This window comes from Erythrolamprus reginae, chromosome Z (assembly GCF_031021105.1).
Source record: "Erythrolamprus reginae isolate rEryReg1 chromosome Z, rEryReg1.hap1, whole genome shotgun sequence".
Lineage (NCBI taxonomy): Eukaryota > Metazoa > Chordata > Lepidosauria > Squamata > Dipsadidae > Erythrolamprus > Erythrolamprus reginae.
In genome coordinates this window covers 8,836,090-8,855,097 of record NC_091963.1, presented here as the reverse complement: position 1 = coordinate 8,855,097, position 19,008 = coordinate 8,836,090, and the positions used below count along the sequence as shown (strand labels likewise).

At 40.4% G+C, this 19,008-nt stretch overlaps 1 protein-coding gene across 1 annotated transcript in view; it reads left to right on the top strand.

Moving 5' to 3' along the window:
• XYLB (xylulokinase) overlaps positions 1-19,008 on the top strand; it is a 154,209-nt gene that overhangs the window by 48,917 nt on the left and 86,284 nt on the right. Inside the window, exons 10-11 of the mRNA XM_070726388.1 lie at positions 1,735-1,808; positions 4,165-4,261. Coding sequence (XP_070582489.1) covers positions 1,735-1,808; positions 4,165-4,261 — 171 coding nt within the window. The remainder of the gene's footprint in view (positions 1-1,734; positions 1,809-4,164; positions 4,262-19,008) is intronic.

Genomic DNA, 19,008 nt, shown 5'->3' with positions numbered 1-19,008 from the left:
AGCCCTTCATGGCACCGGACCAGGGTATCTACGAGACCGCCTTCCGCCGCACAAATCCCAGCGACCGGTTAGGTCCCGCAGAGTTTGTCTCCTCCGGGTCCCGTCAACTAAACAATGTCGTTTGGCGGGACCCAGGGGAAGAGCCTTCCCTGTGGCGGCTCGGACCCTCTGGAATCAGCTCCCTCCATAGATTAGAACTGCCCCCAACCTTCCTTGCCTTTCGTAAACTCTTTAAAACCCACCTCTGTCGTCAAGCGTGGGGGAACTGAAACATCTCCCCCTGCCTATGTAGTTTTTTCTGCATGATATGACTGTATGTATGTTTTTATATATTGGGGTTTCTTGTTTTTTAGACTTTTTAAGTGTATTATTGTTATTTTAGATTCTAACTATTAGATTTGTCATTATATATTGTTTTTATCATTGCTGTAAGCCGCCCCGAGTCTACGGAGAGGGGCGGCATACAAATCTAATAAATAATAATAATAATAAAAATAAGCAAGGATTAATACCAGATAAATAATCAAATAGAAAACAATACCCTAATTCAGAAACTACCAACGAGAAAACTATCCCCACTACCCTGTCAAGACAAACTAAACGGGAAAAATCCACCACACTCTGTAGCACTGATCATGTTGCTTAGTCAGGTAGTGTTGTAAAGGAAAAGAAATAAACAAAAACCAACCACAGAGAGGACCAAGAGCACCATAATGAAACAGTAACTTAGAGACCAATTCTTGCATTTATGACCTTTGCAGGTATGTGAAGCAAAGAAAAACTGAAGTAATACAGTAGTCCCTCCCTATATCGCGCTTCACCCACCACGGCTTCTCTTCATCGTGGGTTTTGTCCGCGTTGGCACAGATACGGCGCTTAGAAGTTTGGAAGGGCAGGACAAGCCAACCAGCCCGCGGTTGGGCGAATGATGAGCGGGGCGGGGACTGAGCTCCAGCGGAGGCCCATCCCCTCGTTCAACCCGCCTCGCCAGTGCCGAGAAGGCAGTCTTTGGAGGCGCACTTAGTGGTTGGCGGCGGTGGCGGTATGCTTGGGGTTGTAGAAAGAGCTCCCGGCAGCTCGCGAACGAGCGAGTGTGAGCAAAGAAAGGAACGCGATGCGGCGGGGATTTCCAGACTGGGCTCGAGGGCGGGAGAGGAAGTGCTGGGCAGGTGGAGGGGGAAAAAAAAGAAAAGAAAAGAGAGAGAGAGAGAAAAAGAACCAGCCGGGGCAGCTCACCAGGGACTTTCCAGCCGGGGCAAGGCAAAAAAGACAACGTTTGGCCGAACTGCTGCAAAGAATAGCAGTGGTTCAGGAATGCTCGGGGGCGGCGATTCTTTTGCCCCCCTCCCCTTCTTTTCCTCAGGCGCAGAGTAAGTAGTAGTGGGGGGGAAAGGTTAGCCGGCTGTTGCTTGCCTCCAGGCATCCGGAGCTGGTGGGAAAGAGGAGAAAGGGAGCAGGGAGCGTCCCCCCTAAAGTATTATCAGTCGATAAATTTCCCATCGCGGATTTCACCTATCGCGGCCGGGTCTGGAACGTAACACCAGCGATAGGTGAGGGACTACTGTACATTGTTGTGGTTCCAGTTAGCAGTCACTTCATAAGGACCACTTTATTGTTTGTTCAACAAAATGCAAAAAAAAAATATTGGGGAAGATTGATATTTATTTAACTGTAATTCTTTGAAGAATTATTAATGAAAAAGGCTAAGTTTATTCATTCAAATATTTCATTTAGGTTTTTATTTTGATGTGAGGGAAATTACACCAGGAGCTGTGGGAATTCACAGGTTCGATGCTCACAATGTCGAGGTAAGAGTCCTTCTATCTCCATTGGGATTGGGTGGCATAGAAGTCGAATTAAATAAAAATAAAATATATCTGTTGGGAATAATCAGAGGACAGCATAGCAAAGAAGATTACTATTTAATAACTCACATACTGACGTCAGCAAGATTGGTGTTCGCACAAACGTGGAAACAAGAAAAGATACCAAATGAAGAGATGGTGATTAGGAAAATGTTAGACTGTGCTAAACTAAGTAAATTATCATATGAATTACAGAATAAACAAAATAAGGACTACTATGGAGTTTGGGGGAAACTATATAATTAGATAGAAAAAAAAGAAAGAAATTGAACTTATATTTAACAAAAACAGAATTGTAAAATATTAAACATTAAGTAAATTCAATTTAATTTGTATATATATAGGTATGTTTATATGTTTGTTTTGTTTGCTTGTTTGTTTGTATTATAATCAAAATTAAAAAATAAATAAATACAAATAAAATCAATAAAACTATGTAATGTAAACAGTAGCAACAAATACTGTAAAATATTTGTTTTCATTTCGATCTACCTTTTTTCTCTCTTTTTCTCTTTTTAAACATGATATGTAAGATTCTCCGAGACTTCTGAGAAGAATGGAGCAGTTTTGGCTCCTTTTTTATGTTGTATGTTTTTGTCTGTCTTTTGTCTTGTTTATTATAAAATCAATTAAAAGAAAAATAAAAACAACAAATTTATGGGTTATTCCAGCTTTCCTATAACTGTGATGGCGCACGGAGCCATATCTGAGGACACATGAGGCTTTTCCCTAAGTCAGCTCCAGCGCGCACATATGCACTGGCCAGCTGATATTTGGCCTTCTGGAGGACGGGGTGGAGGCCGTTTTCGCCCTCCCCAGGCTTCAGAAAAGCCTCTAGAGCCTGTAGATGGCAAAAAACCAGGCCCAATGGACCTACCGGAAGTTTGGAAATGAACTTCTTGTAGGCCCATTGGGCCATTTTTCACCCTCCCAGGCTTCAGAAAAGCCTCTGGAGCCTGTAGATGGCAAAAAACCAGGCCCAATGGACCTACCGGAAGTTTGGAAATGAACTTCTTGTAGGCCCATTGGGCCATTTTTCACCCTCCCAGGCTTCAGAAAAGCCTCTGGAGCCTGTATATGGCAAAAAAACAGGCCCAATGGACCTACCGGAAGTTTGGAAATGAACTTCCAGTAGGCCCTTTCGGCCATTTTTCCTGAAACCTGGGGAGGGTGAAAAACAGCTCAACGGGCCTACCAGAAGTCCAGAGGCGTCAGTGAGGCCTGTGTGAATGCATGGAGGGAGGGAGCCAGCGCAGAGGGTTGGGCATGCGTGGCTGGGATGGCATTGCATTATGAGTGTGGGTGTGCGCTTGCATGCTACCATGCGCACACATATCCTTTTGGCACCTGAACAAAAAAAGGTTTGCCATCACTGTCCTATACCATGAAGTTTGAATTGACTTCTGAAATTTCCAGGCCCCAATTTTGATTTTCCTGAAGTGCAATCCAAGATTAGATTTCCTTTATTTTTTGAGGCCTCCAAAATGAATGGCTCATCTTTCCCCCATGAGATGTTGCCCTTAAGATATTTTAGATTTCAACTCCCAGAATACACCAATTAGTTCACAAATTAGCAGATGATTTGCAAGCAGTCTTTGGGGCTATTGTAATCTCCTGGGAGATTTGCATGTGTGTGACTGAACAACTGTTGCAAATAGTAACTATACCCAGTTGTTAAGAAATCCACAGAGGCCCCATGTAGATAGTCCTAGTCTTAAAACCAGAATTGAGGCCAGAATTTCTGTCGCTCAGAAATGTTAAGTGGGTCACACCCGATTTTAGAAACTTTATTGCCTTAGTTGTTAAGTGAATCATGCTGTCATTAACCAAATCCAGTTTTCCCCATTGACATTGCTCATGGGAAAGTTGCATATAGAGTAAATGCTACTGGTTTGGCCTGGTTCAGACTGACCACCTGCCTGGACACCACCATTTTCTTTTTTTTAACCCTCTACATATGTGCAAAGCCTTCTGTGCATGCACAAGGGGTGAAAAAGTGTGAGCATTGGTGGCGCACACTTCTGAACCCATAGATTTTATTGCTGGTTGTATAACTACCATGTGATCTGAGGATGCTGAACTATATATATATATATATATTACCAAACACTTAAATTTTGATCATTTGAACGTGGGGTTTTTCCAGCAATTGTAGGTGTGGGGATTGATTGTAAGTCAAAATTTTCAGTGTCATAACTTCAAATGGTCACTAAACGAATGGTTGTAAGTCGAGGACTACCTGTGCAAACTAGCATTCCAGCTTGCATTGGAGGCTTATAAATTTCGTTTCTTTTTTCAGACACCAGCCTTCCCAAAGGAAGTGGAAGTACGTGCCTTGATCGAAGGACAGTTCATGGCCAAAAGGATCCATGCAGAAAAACTGGGCTATAAAATACGTGAGTTTCTTTTCGAAATTTGATTAAATTAATGCGTACTCATCTCTGAGAAGTGGGTCGTTGTGTCTTCACAACCTCGTTGTGGTTTTTTTTTGAAGCATTGTTTTATTGTATTAAAAGAAATGTGATCAGAGGTCAGTTCAAACTGGTTTGGGTGAACCGATAGTGGTGATCTGCAGGTGTATATTATTTAGATACAATGGTATTTATACAGTATTAACTAGAAATTATTAATACTACAATGATTTAGTTGAATAGAATGGAATGGAATGGGATAGAATAGAATTCTTTATTGGCCAAGTGTGATTGGATACACAAGGAATTTGTCTTTGGTGCATATGCTCTCAGTGTACCATAAAATAAAATATACATTTGTCAAGAATCATGAGGTTAACGATTGTCATAGGGGTCAAATAAGCAATGAAGAAACAATATTAGTAAAAATCTTAAGGATATAAGCAGCAAGTTACGGTCATACAGTCATAAATGGGAGGAAATGGGTGATTGTAATGATGAGAAAAACCTAGTAGCAATAGTAGTGCAGACTTAGTAAATAGTTTGACAGTGTTGAGGGAATTATTTGTTTAGCAGAGTGATGGCATTCGGGGAAAATCTGTTCTTGTGTCTAGTTGTCTTGGTGTGCAGTGCTCTGTAGTGACGTTTTGAGGGCAGGAGTTGAAACAGTTTATGTCCAGGATGCGAGAGGTCAGTAATTATTTTCACAGTCCTCTTTTTGACTTGTGCAGTATACGGGTCCTCAATGGAAGGCAGGTTGGCAGCCATTGTTTTTTCTGCAGTTCTGATTCTCCTCTGAAGTCTGTGTAGGTCTTGTTGGGTTGCAGAACCGAACCAGACAGTTATAGAGGTGCAGATGACAGACTCAATGATTCCTCTGTAGAACTGAATTAGAATTACTTAATTGACCAATGAAGAGAACATTGCATCTGAGAGTTAAATTGTGGGGTCTGAGCTAGGCTATTTTCTTGCAATGAATTAACGAACAAATGAATGAATGAATGAATGAATGAATGAATGAATACATTTAAAGATAAGAAAAAGCTCATATCAATACAGTGTTACCTCTACTTACGAAGTTAATTCGTTCTGTGACCAGGTTCTTAAGTAGAAACGTTTGTAAGAAGAAGCAATTTTTCCCATAGGAATCAATGTAAAAGCACGTAATGTGTGCAATTGGGGAAACCACCGGTAGGGTGGAGGCCCTGTTTCCTCCCAGGAAATTCCTAGAGGGGCCCCATGGAGGCTTCTCTCCACCCTTTCCGGTCCTGTTTCCTCCCAGGAGACTCCTAGAGAGGCCCCACGGAGGTTTCTCCCCGCCTTTTCCAGTCCTGTTTCCTCCCAGGAGATTCCTAGACAGACCCCACAGAGGTTTCTCCCCGCCTTTTCCGGCCCTGTTTCCTTTCAGGAGACTCCTAGAGAGGCCCCACGGAGGTTTCTCCCCACCTTTTCCGGCCCTGTTTCCTCCCAGGAGACTCCTAGAGAGGCCCCATGGAGGTTTCTCCCTGCCTTTTCCAGTTCCAGTTTCAGAGTCTTGGATTTGTAAGTGGAAAATGGTTCTTGAGAAGAGGCAAAAAAAAATCTTGAACACCCGGTTCTTATCTAGAAAAGTTCATAAGTAGAGGCGTTTGTCGGTAGAGGTACCACTGTATTAATAATGGTTTTTAAAATGTTAATGTTAATAAACATCAGGTTGCTTAAATTGTACACTGAGTTGAAAGATAGCATTGATAAACAGACAAAAAAACCCCCATTCTATTAACTAAAGCACATTTTAATTTGAAATTAACGATTCTGTTTTTAGGGAGGTAGCAGTGTGCAGAGATCCTGTATAAATATTAAGAAGTGAGCGTTGCATTGCAGTCTCTGGCCTTTTCATGTCTATATGGTGTCAAGATTCATGCACAAAAGGGACCAAACATGTAGTGTTGGTGCAAGATTCATTTTGTCTTGTGGACATCTCCAAATTAAGGGCTGGTTCACTGGGGCAAATGACTCCTGTGACCTACCAAGGAGATCTTTTATCTTCTGGTCTTCAGAATTGTCTTCAGTCTTCTCATTTATACGACTGCTTGAGGTTAATAGACTGCAGTCAAGGGGATTTTGTGGGTTGGCCCAATTTTTTCAAGCGATTATGTTTAGGGGGAAGTCCTTGCTGACTTAATTCAAGATAGAATTACTCCATGGCATTAAAACTGCTTAATTTCTGCTTGCAAGTGTGTTTTAATGAACATGTGTTTACAGCTCCTAACTTTGTAGGGAGCTCTTAGTATGTCTGTTAATGGTTTATAGAGGATATTAGAGGAATAGCACCTCTGTAGTAGGAATTAAAAGAAATCAATGCAGTGTTTAGGCATGAGGGTAAACTCTTAATTGGTTTTTAACTTCAAGCTAAGATCCACTCACAGCTGTAATCATTGGGAAGGCTTCAGCCTTAAGGTGCGTAAATTGTTCACATGTCCTACCTTAGCAGCTTTTCCTGTTCTTCATCGCTTCCTCCTTAGCTGAGGTAGTGAAAATATCAAGAAATGCAAGTCAGAGTTAGCTAATTGAGCATGCCATGATTTTTCCAATGAATGTGAGTTTTGCAGGAGGTTTATATTTGATTAACACAGAAGCAGGCAAAAATAAGGTAAGTGGCTGCCTGCGCTGCTGCCGTTCACCTCTGTTCGCCCCGCTCACCTCTCTCTCTCGGGGCGAACGGCGGCAGCGTGGACGTTGGGAGGAGCCGGTGCGAGAAGCGAGTGAGGGGCTCGAGGCGGGGGAAGGCAGGGCTCGCGGCGGGGGAAGGCAGAACTCGCAGCGGGAGAAGGAAGGACTCACGGTGGGGGAAGGACTGGCTCGCGGCAGAGCAGGCCAAGCGGAGGTCCGTGGAAGTGCCGGTTGCATGTTCACATGCGTGCACACCCGGCGGCACTACTGGAGCTAAGCTAGGTGCTACATTGGTGCCACTGGAACCCCGTTCCCCACCATTCCGGATTGTGCCCACCCCTGCACTCACCCTAGCTAAATAGAACAATCAGATATTATCATGTACATTGCGACTGTACTACTATTTATCCTTTTTATTATCTTCTTTATTTCCCCTTTTTATTGGCATTATTACCAATAATCCCAATATTATTATTATTATCATTATTATCATTATTATCATTATTATCATTATTATCATTATTATCATTATTATCATTATTATCATTATTATCATTATTATCATTATTATCATTATTATCATTATTATCATTATTATCATTATTATCATTATTATTATTCTCCTCCCTGGTTTTTTAAATTAAAAATAAACTATTTATAACACACAAAATACAAAGCAGACAGGAAAAAACCCAATTAAAATAAAAGTTGGACAATTTGTGACATGCCTGTAATACAATTCTAACAGTGCTTATTTACTATTATACGGATTGTATTTACATAATATACATCAAGTCTTAGCAAAGATCATATTCTGGTATATCTTTTTCTTAGTTTTCCTCTTGTGACCAATCTTCTGACATTTACTCTCCAAATTATCTAACATTTATTAACTCTCTATTTTTGCTTTTTCCCATCCAATCGTAGAACCTATCCCAGCAATTAGTATACTCTTGCACACCTATATTTTTTATTTCTTTATTTAAACTATCCATTTCTGCACACATTGATTATGTCCTCCTCAATAGGCATATTTCTCTCTGTTGATTTGTTTGTATACTCGGTGCTTCTGTACCAAAGACAAATTCTTTGTGTGTCTAATCACATTTATTTATTATTTATTTTATTTATTTATTACTTAGATTTGTATGCCGCCCCTCTCCGAAGACTCGGGGCGGCTCACAACACGTGGAAACAAATCATAAATAATTTGACAAATTTAAAAATATTTAAAGATTTAAAAAGACCCCATATACTAACAGACATAAACACAAGCATACCATATATAAATTAAACATGCCCAGGGGGAGATGTTTCAGTTCCCCCATGCCTGACGGCAAAGGTGGGTTTTAAGGAGTTTACGGAAGGCAGGAAGAGTAGGGGCAGTTCTAATCTCCGGGGGGAGTTGGTTCCAGAGGGCCGGTGCCGCCACAGAGAAGGCTCTTCCCCTGGGGCCCGCCAACCGACATTGTTTAGTTGACGGGACCCGGAGAAGGCCGACTCTGTAGGACCTAATCGGTCGCTGGGATTTGTGCGGCAGGAGGCGGTCTCGGAGATATTCTGGTCCAGTGCCATGAAGGGCTTTAAAGGTCATAACCAACACTTTGAATTGTGACCGGAAACTGATCGGCAGCCAATGCAGACTGCGGAGTGATGGTGAAACAAGGGCATACCTAGGTAAGCCCATGACTGCTCTCGCAGCTGCATTCTGCACGATCTGAAGTTTCCGAACACTTTTCAAAGGTAGCCCCATGTAGAGAGCATTACAGTAGTCGAACCTCGAGGTGATGGCCAAATTGCTCCAAAAATCGCCCCTCCAAAAGCTTCCTACACTGCCTCAAATTGCCCCCAAAATTACTCCCCCAAAAGCTTCCTAAGCCACCCCAAAACACTTCCAAAGTGTTCCAAACTCACCTCTCCTTTCAAAATGCCTCATTTCTCCTTGCTGCCTTTCTTCACTCCATTTGCCTTCGTTAGGACCTCAATTTGGGTGGCAAAGGAAGCAGCTGGAGGGACAATTTTAGAAGCAATTTGAGGCAAGGTAGGAAGCTTTTGGAGTGGCGATTTTTGGAACAATTTGGGGCAATGTAGGAAGGTTTTGAAGGGGTGATTTTGGGAGAGATTTGGGGTGGCATTAGCCTTCGTTAGGACCTCCATTCCTCGCTTCTCCTCGCTGCCCGTCTCCACTCCGTTAGCCTTCACTTTGTCCGCCCGCCGCTTTTTTTAAAGCCTTATGGGTTTGCACGCATTATTTGCTTTTACATTGATTCCTATGGGAAACAATGTTTCATCTTACAAACTTTTTACTTTACGAACCTCGTCCCGGAGCCAATTAAGTTCGCAAGACAAGGTATCACTCTATTTTATCTTAGGATGGATATATGTTTATTCCAGGCATGTTTAAATTCAGTTACTGTGGATTTACCAACCATGTCTGCTGGAGGTTTGTTCCAAGCATCTACTACTCTTCCAGTAAAATAATATTTTCTCATGTTGCTTCTGATCTTCCTCCCAACTAACCTCAGATTGTGTCCCCTTTTTCTTGTGTTCATTTTCCTATTAAAAACACTTCCCTCCTGAACCTTACTTAACCCTTTAATGTATTTCAATGTTTCGATCATGTCCCCCCCCCTTTCCCTTCTGTCCTCCAGACTATACAGATTGAGTTCATTAAGTCTTTCCTGATAAGTTTTATGCTTAAGACCTTCCACCATTCTTGTAGCCCGTCTTTGGACCCGTTCAATTTCATCAATATCTTTTTGTAGGTGAGGTCACCAGAACTGAACACAGTATTCCAAATGTGGTCTCACCAGCGCTCTATACAGTGGGATCACAATCTCCCTCTTCCTGCTTGTTATACCTCTAGCTATGCAGCCAAGCATTCTACTTGCTTTCCCTACTGCCCGACCACACTGCTCACCCATTTTGAGACTGTCAGAAATCACTACCCCTAAATCCTTCTCTTCCGAAGTTTTTGCTAACACGGAACTGCCAATACAGTACTCAGATTGAGGATTCCTTTTCCCACAAGTGCATTTTTTTACATTTGGAAACATTAAACTGCAGTTTCCACTGCTTTGATTAGAATGTGAATGACTGAGATGTATAAACAGTAGCGACTCTTTTCTTAATCACTTTGAAATGTTTGCAAAATTTTGAATAAGTAGATAGTTGGCCTAATACTGATGGAGAGAATTTTAGCACAGTTTAAGTAATTTCTTTGCAGGGTGTTCTAGCTGTACAACAGCATTATGAAATACTGTGGTTGGTAAATCCACAGTAACTGAATTTAAACATGCCTGGGATAAACATATATCCATTGTAAGATAAAATACAGGAAATAGTATAAGGGCAGACTAGATGGACCATGAGGTCTTTTTCTGCCGTCAGTCTTCTATGTTTCTATGTTTCTATGGGTGTTCTAGCTGTACAACAGCATTATGAAATACTGTTGTGGGAATATAATCTTAATGCTATTCAGCATTTGCCATAAACTCATATTTGGGGACTTTTTCCATCCAGAAGAGGGCATTAGATCCCATCTCATGGCTGTTTTATGTGTTCGTTTGGCCATTTAATACCTCCTGTTTAACCGTTCAGATGAATATTGTGGCCAGTTTCCAGTTAACAAAGCATAAAGCATTCAGCTTTCCCCCCAGTAACTTTGTGTCCCTATTAATCTAAGATGACAGAGGAAATCCTTCAAGGGTGCCCTGTGCTGTGTTTCACATCAGTCCGAAATAGTATTTTTTCAAACTTGGCAAATTTAAGATGTATGGACTTCAGTTCCCAGAATTCCACAGTCAGCATGGAGATAACAATTGAAAGCATTGATATTCAGCTCTTCCTGTTATTATTCCATTCTTTCTTGAGCCAACTTTACTTTTTTAAATAAATACTGTAAAAAAAATATCTGGTATTCCTTCCGCCTTCTTTTTTCCTCACAATAACTACAACTCGATTGGGCTGAGAGAGAATAATTGACCCAAAGTTGCCTTGTCAGCTTTCAGGCCTAAGCGAGATTAGAATTCGCCATTTCCTCATGATTGTCCCAGAAGCAAGACTAGAACTCACCACCCCAAATCACCTAATTGGCTTTCATGACTAAAATGGCACTAGAATTCTCTCTTTGGTGATTGGCTGAAAATCACCCAACCAGTTTTCATGTCCAAGGCAGGACCAAAATTCACTGTCTCCTGGTGTCTAACCTGGTGCCTTAACCACTAGGCCAAATTGGCTCTATTACCACTGGCTGATTTATTAATATATGTTACGTTTCAATTTGATCAAATTCTGTCCATTCCACCCCCCCTACAAAAATAGAATAGTTGGAAGGGACCTTGGAGGTCTTCTAGTCCAACCCCCAGCTTAGGCAGGAAACCCTACACCATTTCAGACAAATGCTTATCCAACATCTTCTTAAAAACTTTCAGTTTTGGAGCATTTGCAACTTCTAGAGGCAAGTTGTTCCGCTGATTAATTGTTCTAACTGTCAGGAAATTTCTCCTTCTAAGTTGCTTCTCTTTTTCATTAGTTTCCACTCATTGCTTCTTGCCCTAAACTCAGGTGCTTTGGAGAATAGATTGGCTCCTTCTCCTTTGTGGCAATCCCTGAGATATTGGAAGGCTGCTACATCTCCTCTGGTCCTTCTTTTCATTGAACTACAAATACTCAATTTCTGCAACCGTTCGTCATATGTTTTAGCCTCCATCCCCTAATCGTCTTTGTTGCTCTTCTCTGCACTCTTTTCAGAGTCTCAACATCCTTTTTTTACATTGAAAAAAGTATTTCCATGTATGGATTTGGGTAGTGTTGTTATTTACTTTATATATTTGTTTGTTTGTCTGTCTGTTTGTTTATTTATTGTCTTTTTTGGGTGTGTACGTATTTTGTGTGGGTGGGTGGGTGGGTCTGTGTGTGATCCTTTGAAAACGATGTGTAACAATTGTAGACAGTGATTTAATTGGATCTACTGTGGGAATGCCTGCAGGCCTTATTTTCTTGGGCTCCCCAGATTTTTGCAAAAGTTCTCAGGGATCAAATTGTTGAGTTGCGAAAAATAAACCCTTCACCAAGGTAACCCCAGCCCATATGCTAAGAAAATGCCATGCAGCTACCATATGAGCGTATGGAATGTGATGAATTTATTATGCAAATACATTCGGTCTGTCTTTTTTTTTGTATAATTTCTTCTGCTCTTCCTTGCCCTATGAAAGTAATGTGGAGCTCTGCAGGATATAGTTAAGATTCATCTATTAACTAAAATCTCGTTCCTCAGTTCATTGCTCACTCTCTTTGAAGATACTCTTTGTATTTTCAAGTTGATAACACAAAGCCCACAACTGGGATATTTTATTTTTCTTTAAAAATGTAAAATGAGCTTTTCAAGACTACCAAGTGATGGGCCAGAGGGAGTCTAGTCGAAACTAAACTTGATTGATTGATTGATTGATTGTTAGAGTTGAAAGGGACCATGAAGGCCATCAAGTTCTACCCCCTGCCCAAGCAGGAACCCTATAATACACCAGTCAAGTGGCAGTTCAATCTTCTCTTAAAAATGTCCAGAGTGTTGGAGTTCACAACGTCCGCTGGTAGGTTGTTCCATTGGTTGATCGCTCTGACCGTCAGGAAGTTCTTCCTTATCTTCATGTTGAATCTCTCCTTGGTCAGCTTCCAGCCGTGTCTAGGTCTTTCTGTAATTTGAGCCTGTCTTCTAGGGTATTGGCTACCCCTGCCAGCTTGGTGTCGTCTGCGAATTTGATCAGTTGCCCTTTCGATTCCCTCGTCCAAGTTCGTTGATGAAAATGTTGAAGAGCACAGGGCCCAGGACAGAACCCTGTGGTACCCCAACGGGCCTACTGGAAGTCAGGAGGCTTCAGTGAGGCCTACATAAATGCATGTGCATGGGGGTGACCACAGGAGAGGTTTTGCGCGTATGCACGGGGAGAAGGCATTGCATTATGGGTGTGAGCTATAGTACACACGTGTGCTTTTTTTGGCACCCGAGCAAAAAATTGTTTGCCATCACTACCATAGAACATTGATCAAAATTCAGCTGGTCGGTAACTGGTTCATATTTATGATGGTGGCAGTGTCCTGGGATCATGTTATCACCTTTTGAAACCTCCTGACAAGCAAAGTCTATGGGAAAGCCTGATTCACTTAATGAATGTGTTACTAACTGAAAAACTGTGGCAAGAAAGGTTGGAAAATGGGGCAGAACTCACAACTGTGATACCTCGTCTTACAGGCTTACCCCTTCATGGCATTGGGCCAGAATATCTCCGGGACCGCCTTCTGCCGCACGAATCCCAGCGACCGGTCAGGTCCCACAGAGTTGGCCTTCTCCGGGTCCCGTCGACTAAACAATGTCGTTTGGCGGGACCCAGGGGAAGAGCCTTCTCTGTGGCGGCCCCGACCCTCTGGAACCAGTTCCCCCCAGAGATTAGAACTGCCCCCACCCTCCTCGCCTTTTGTAAACTCCTTAAAACCCACCTCTGCCATCAGGCATGGGGGAATTGAGACATCTCCCCCGGGCCTATACAGTTTATGCATGGTATGTTTGTGTGTATGTTTGCTTTTAATAATGGGGTTTTAGTGTTTTTTAAATTATTAGATTTGTTGTACATTGTTTTATTGTTGCTGTGAGCCATCCCGAGTCTACGGAGAGGGGCGGGATACGAATCTAATAAATAAAATAAATAAAATAATAAAATAAACGGCCTTCCTTAGCCAAAGACATGTTGGGCTCTATTGTGACTCTACGTTGAGTATTACGCCTCTTGAAAAAGGGAGAAAAATTTCTTCAGGTCGTCCATTTTTTCCCCACCATGCGTAATTTTATTTATTTATTTTTAATATATTACATTTATAATTAATATCTTACTGCCACGTGGCTCTGGACTAAATTATCTTTATATATATTTCATATATGCCTTGCTTTACTCACCTTTACTGCTGGCTAAGCATCTTTTGTTTGCACGTTGCTGGTTTCGTAAACTTACTTGTGAAGGTCATTCATTTTCAGCACCTCTGGTGAGAAAAGAAAGTGGGTTCTTGAGTTGGAAACCCATTTTTGCCAATGAACAATAGAGTGTATTTTTTAACACCCCCCCCCCCCCCAAAAAAAATTCCCTTCCCTCCTTGCCTGCCTGGATATTTCTAGAGAACAAGGTTCCTCAATCTTTGCAGAATAACAGAAATTATATAGGTGGAAGAGGCATTAGGGGTCTTCTAGTCCAACCCCCAGCTCAGGTAGGAAACCCTATATATTTGTGACAAAAGTTAATACATTTCTGGCCTTACCTACTTTTTATTTTATTTTATTTTATTTTATTTTATTTTATTTTATTTTATTTTATTTTATTTTATTTTATTTTATTTTATTTTATTTTATTTTATTTTATTTTATTTTATTTTATTTTATTTTATTTTATTTTATTTTATTTTATTTTATTTTATTTTATTTTATTTTATTTTATTTTATTTTATTTTATTTTATTTTATTTTATTTTATTTTATTTTATTTTATTTTATTTTATTTTATTTTATTTTATTTTATTTTATTTATTTTATTTTATTTTATTTTATTTTATTTTATTTTATTTTTTTATTATTGTACTTTACTTTACTTTATTTGTTTTATTAGTTTTATTTACTTTATTTGATTTTTTATTTTTTATTTTTTATTGTTTTATTATTTTATTATTTTATTTATTGTTTTATTTATTTATTAATTAGACTTCTATGCCGCCCTTCTCAACCGACTCAGGGCAGTGTATAGCATAATAAATACAATACAGTACAATGTATAGAAATCTAATTATTTTTTTTAAATACTACAAAACTAACAAAATTTCTAAAAAAAATTACCCTCTCTATCCTAACATAGTCATCCACATTCATCTAAACCAGTCACTCACAACATCATCTGGAGCCAATCTCACCACTCATGGCCACCATGCTCACCGGCAGAGATAGTTCTTCAAAGCTTTGCAAAAGGCCGGGAGGGAGGGGCGGTACGTATCTTCGGAGGGAGTTCATTCCAAAGGGCCACCACAAAGAAGGCTCTTCTCCTAGGTCCCACCAGATGACATTGTCTAGCCGATGGGACCTGGAAAAGGCAGACTCTGTGGGACTTAACTGACTGCTGGGATACATGAGGCAGGAGACGGTCTCGTAGGTAATCTGGTCTACACCATTTTATCACCTTTTCTATAGGCTTCCTCTTTGGAATGATGTAGCTACATAGGTTTAGCTGTGAACCAAAGTTTGTTGTTGCTGTATATTTGCAGATTCCTGGTTGGGACACATAGGTCTTTACAGAAGCTGACATATGATGTTACAGCATCTGTGAGTTCTGCAGAAGTATCTTCAAAAATATTCCAACCAGTGCAGTCTAAGCAAGCCTGTAGCTTTAACTTTGCCTCTTCAGCCCAAGTCCTCACTGAATTAATTGTTAGTTTTGTGATTTTAAGTCTTCGCCTGTAAGCAGGTACCAGGTGAATCATGCGTCCCACAGCTGCTCGTGGTAAAGACCGACTGGCATCTTTTAGTGTGGTTTAAAGAAATACTCTTAAGTAGTGTGACCTTTTAAAATTTGTGTAATAATCGACCTGGCCAGGCAAGGACTTTTCCAACATGCAGCTAAAAGCAAAACTTAATGCCAGGAAACCATTACCATTTTTTGTGGCAATGTCACGGTGACCATTTCCATAGGCCTGGTTTGCTGTTTTTCTAACTTTGCATTTAAATGGTATCTCAAGCATTTTGCCTCGGCGGTGCAGAAGTAAAAGACATTTGGGGGAGGAGTGGCTACTAGAAGTAGAAGACATTTGGGGGAGGAGATGCTACTAGAAAGTAAGCAGTAATTCCCCATCTTGGTGGGGTTGGGGTGACACTTCAGGAGGATGATTACCGGACTCCATAGTCTCATCCCCTAACCCCCAACATTTTACCCTTAGACTGTCCACGGTTGACCTCTCCAGATTCCTAAGAGGTCAGCAAGAGGCGTGCATAAGTGCACTAGAGTGCCTTCCGCCCCCTGTCCTATTGCTCTCCTATATCCCATATATCTTCTCTTCTATCCCTATACAGTATCTTTCTTCTATTCTCTCATTGATTATTTTATCTTATACTCTCTCTTCTATTCTTTCTCTAATTCTATTTCCTCGAAGGTGTCCTCTATTACCTTCATTGTGTATTATTGTGTATTGGACAAAATAAATAAATAAATAAAATAAATGATGAATTGGGAGGGATACATTTCCCCCCAATTTTGAATTGGATTGGTAATGCCACATTTTTGGGCCAGACGTTAAAATTTGCCTGACCCTTCCCACTGACACAAGATTTATATCCCAGAGGTGGGTTGCAACGGATTCTGACCAGTTCTGGAGAACCAGTAGTGGAAATTTTGAGTAGTTCAGATAACCGCTAAATACCACCTCTGACTGGCCCTGCCCACATCTATTCTCCGCGTCCCGAGTCCCAGCTCAGAGGTGGGTTCCTACTGCTGCGCCCTGGTGCGGTAGTCCGTTAGTGGCCTGCCAATTGCGCAATGTGTGCGTGACAGTTCCGGTGCTGTCTTAGTCAGTCCGTGTGTGGCGCCATTTTGTTTTTTTTTACTAATTTTCACCTCTTTTTTTGCTTTGCACATGCGTGGACACATCACAATGTGCACGCAACGCACCGGTATGTAGGTAAGAGGAACCCTCCTGTGTCCCAGCTGATTGGGAGGAAATGGGGATTTTGCCGTAACCTTCCCCTGCCACGCCCACCAAGCCACGCCCCCAGAACTGGTAGTAAAAAAAATGAAATCTCTCACTTTTATCATCCCAATATCCTTCTGGATGAAGGGCTGCCTTTGCATGTTGTCTTCGACATATAACACTTTATTTAGTGACCATCTAAACAGCAATGAAAAAGGGGGGCTATGATTGAATTTCATACCTAGGGCCACTACAGCATCCCCATGATCATCTGATCAAAGTTAAGATACTTGGCAACTGTCTCATAGTTATGATGGTTGCAGTGTCCCAGAATCAACTTTTCCAACCTTCTGGCAAGCAACATCAATGGGGAAGCCAGATTCACTTAACAACCATGCTACTAACTTAATAATTGTGGTGATTCATTTAACAACTGTGGCAAGAAAGGCCATTACATGAGGGGGAAAGCATGTAACAAATATCTTGCTTAGCAACAAAAAAATGGTGTTCAATTGTGATTTCTAAGTTGAGAACTACTGGTCTTTTCTTTCTTTCTTTCTTTCTTTCTTTCTTTCTTTCTTTCTTTCTTTCTTTCTTTCTTTCTTTTTTCTCCATATAATTTAAAGATTTTAAAAAAGAATGATAAAGATTAGTGCAAACGAAAAGAAAATGGGAATGCTGAACTGCAACCAAAGGGGAAAAAGTAAAAGTAAAATAAAACGGAAAGATAAAAGATACAAAGAAGTAGCCTCTCCATTTACAGCAAAAATACAATTATATATTTACCTCTTGCTCTATGATTGCCTCTTAACTCATTTCTTTCTAATATCTACCCTGTCTAATCATCAAAACCATTATCTGTTTATTTTTTTTCCTGTTCTGCGCAAAAAAATAAATAAATAAATCCATAAGGACTTTCCAGTCAGCAATAAATGTAGATATTGTCTTTTCTCTGATCAAATAAGTCAACAATGAGTTGATAAAGTTAAATACCCATGCTCTAAGGGAGAAAAAAAAAATCGAAAGGATTTTGAAGGAAGCAATTAAATTGAATTTCCAAAAGCACGTTTGGCCTCTAAAGGCAGATTCCTAATAATTTTGCAGTTGATAGTTTGACAGGGCGAAATCAATTTTTACAGGGTGTATGCATGCTAGAAATAAACTGATGAATGTGTTTGTCAATCTTTGGCTCAGAATGCTACTAATTCAAATGTTACCTTTTCATTCCTGCCGGTCCAAGCTGCTCGCCTCTCTAAAAGGCAACTGTAGAGAGACTGTTGATGGCTGATTTATTGTGATGCGTCAGCTTTCAAGTAGGTCCTATTTGTACAAATCAAGTCTCCTCCCCGCAAGGAAAAAAGCGGTACAGTTTTACTTATCTGTTTTAATTACAAGTAGGAGAAATGCACATCCCACTTTTTGCATTGCGATTGGAGGTGGTGAATTGTTGGCTTGTTGGGTGAAGCCTTTGGTTCAATTTGGTTCAAGAGTTGAGATTTGCTTATGGAAGACCAACATCATTCCCAAGTTTGCAAGAGTGGAATAACAATGGAATAACAATAGCAAGAGTAGAATAACAATAACAATGGCACAAAGGCAAGATGTTCCATTTCTAGCCTTTTTAACATGTTGTTTTCTAGAAGAACCAGGAAATATTTTATTCATTCATTCATTCATTCATTCATTCATTCATTCATTCATTCATTCATTCATTCATTCATTCATTTTGTCCAATACATAATGAAGGTTAATGAGATTATCCATGTAGAATATATATCAAAGAAAGGAAAGAAAGAAAGGATAGGAGTGAAGATATAAGAATAAAATGCAATATGGTGTTGCCTCGATTTTCGCGGGTTCGAACTTCGCGAAAAGTCTATACCACGGTTTTTCAAAAATATTAATTAAAAAATACTTCACGGGTTTTTTCCCTATACCACGGTTTTCCCCAGCTGATGACGTCATAGTCATCGCCAAACTTTCGTCTGCTTTTAATAAATATTTATTTTAATAAATTTTAATAAATAAACATGGTGAGTAATAATCTAAATGGTTGCTAAGGGAATGGAAAATTGCCATTTAGGGGTTTAAAGTGTTAAGGGAAGGTTTGTGATACTGTTCATAGCCAAAAATAGTGTATTTACTTCCGCATCTCTACTTCGCGGAAATTCGACTTTCGTGGGCGGTTTTGGAACGCATCCCCCTGAAAAGCGAGGGAACACTGTACATCAATGGAGGATAGAGGAAGAGGCATATGAGTGGAAGGAAAGAAATATGAGATATAGGAGAGACAATTGGACAGGGGACGGGAGGCACCCTGGTGCACTTATGCACGCCCCTTACTGACCTCTTAGAAATCTGGAGAGGTCA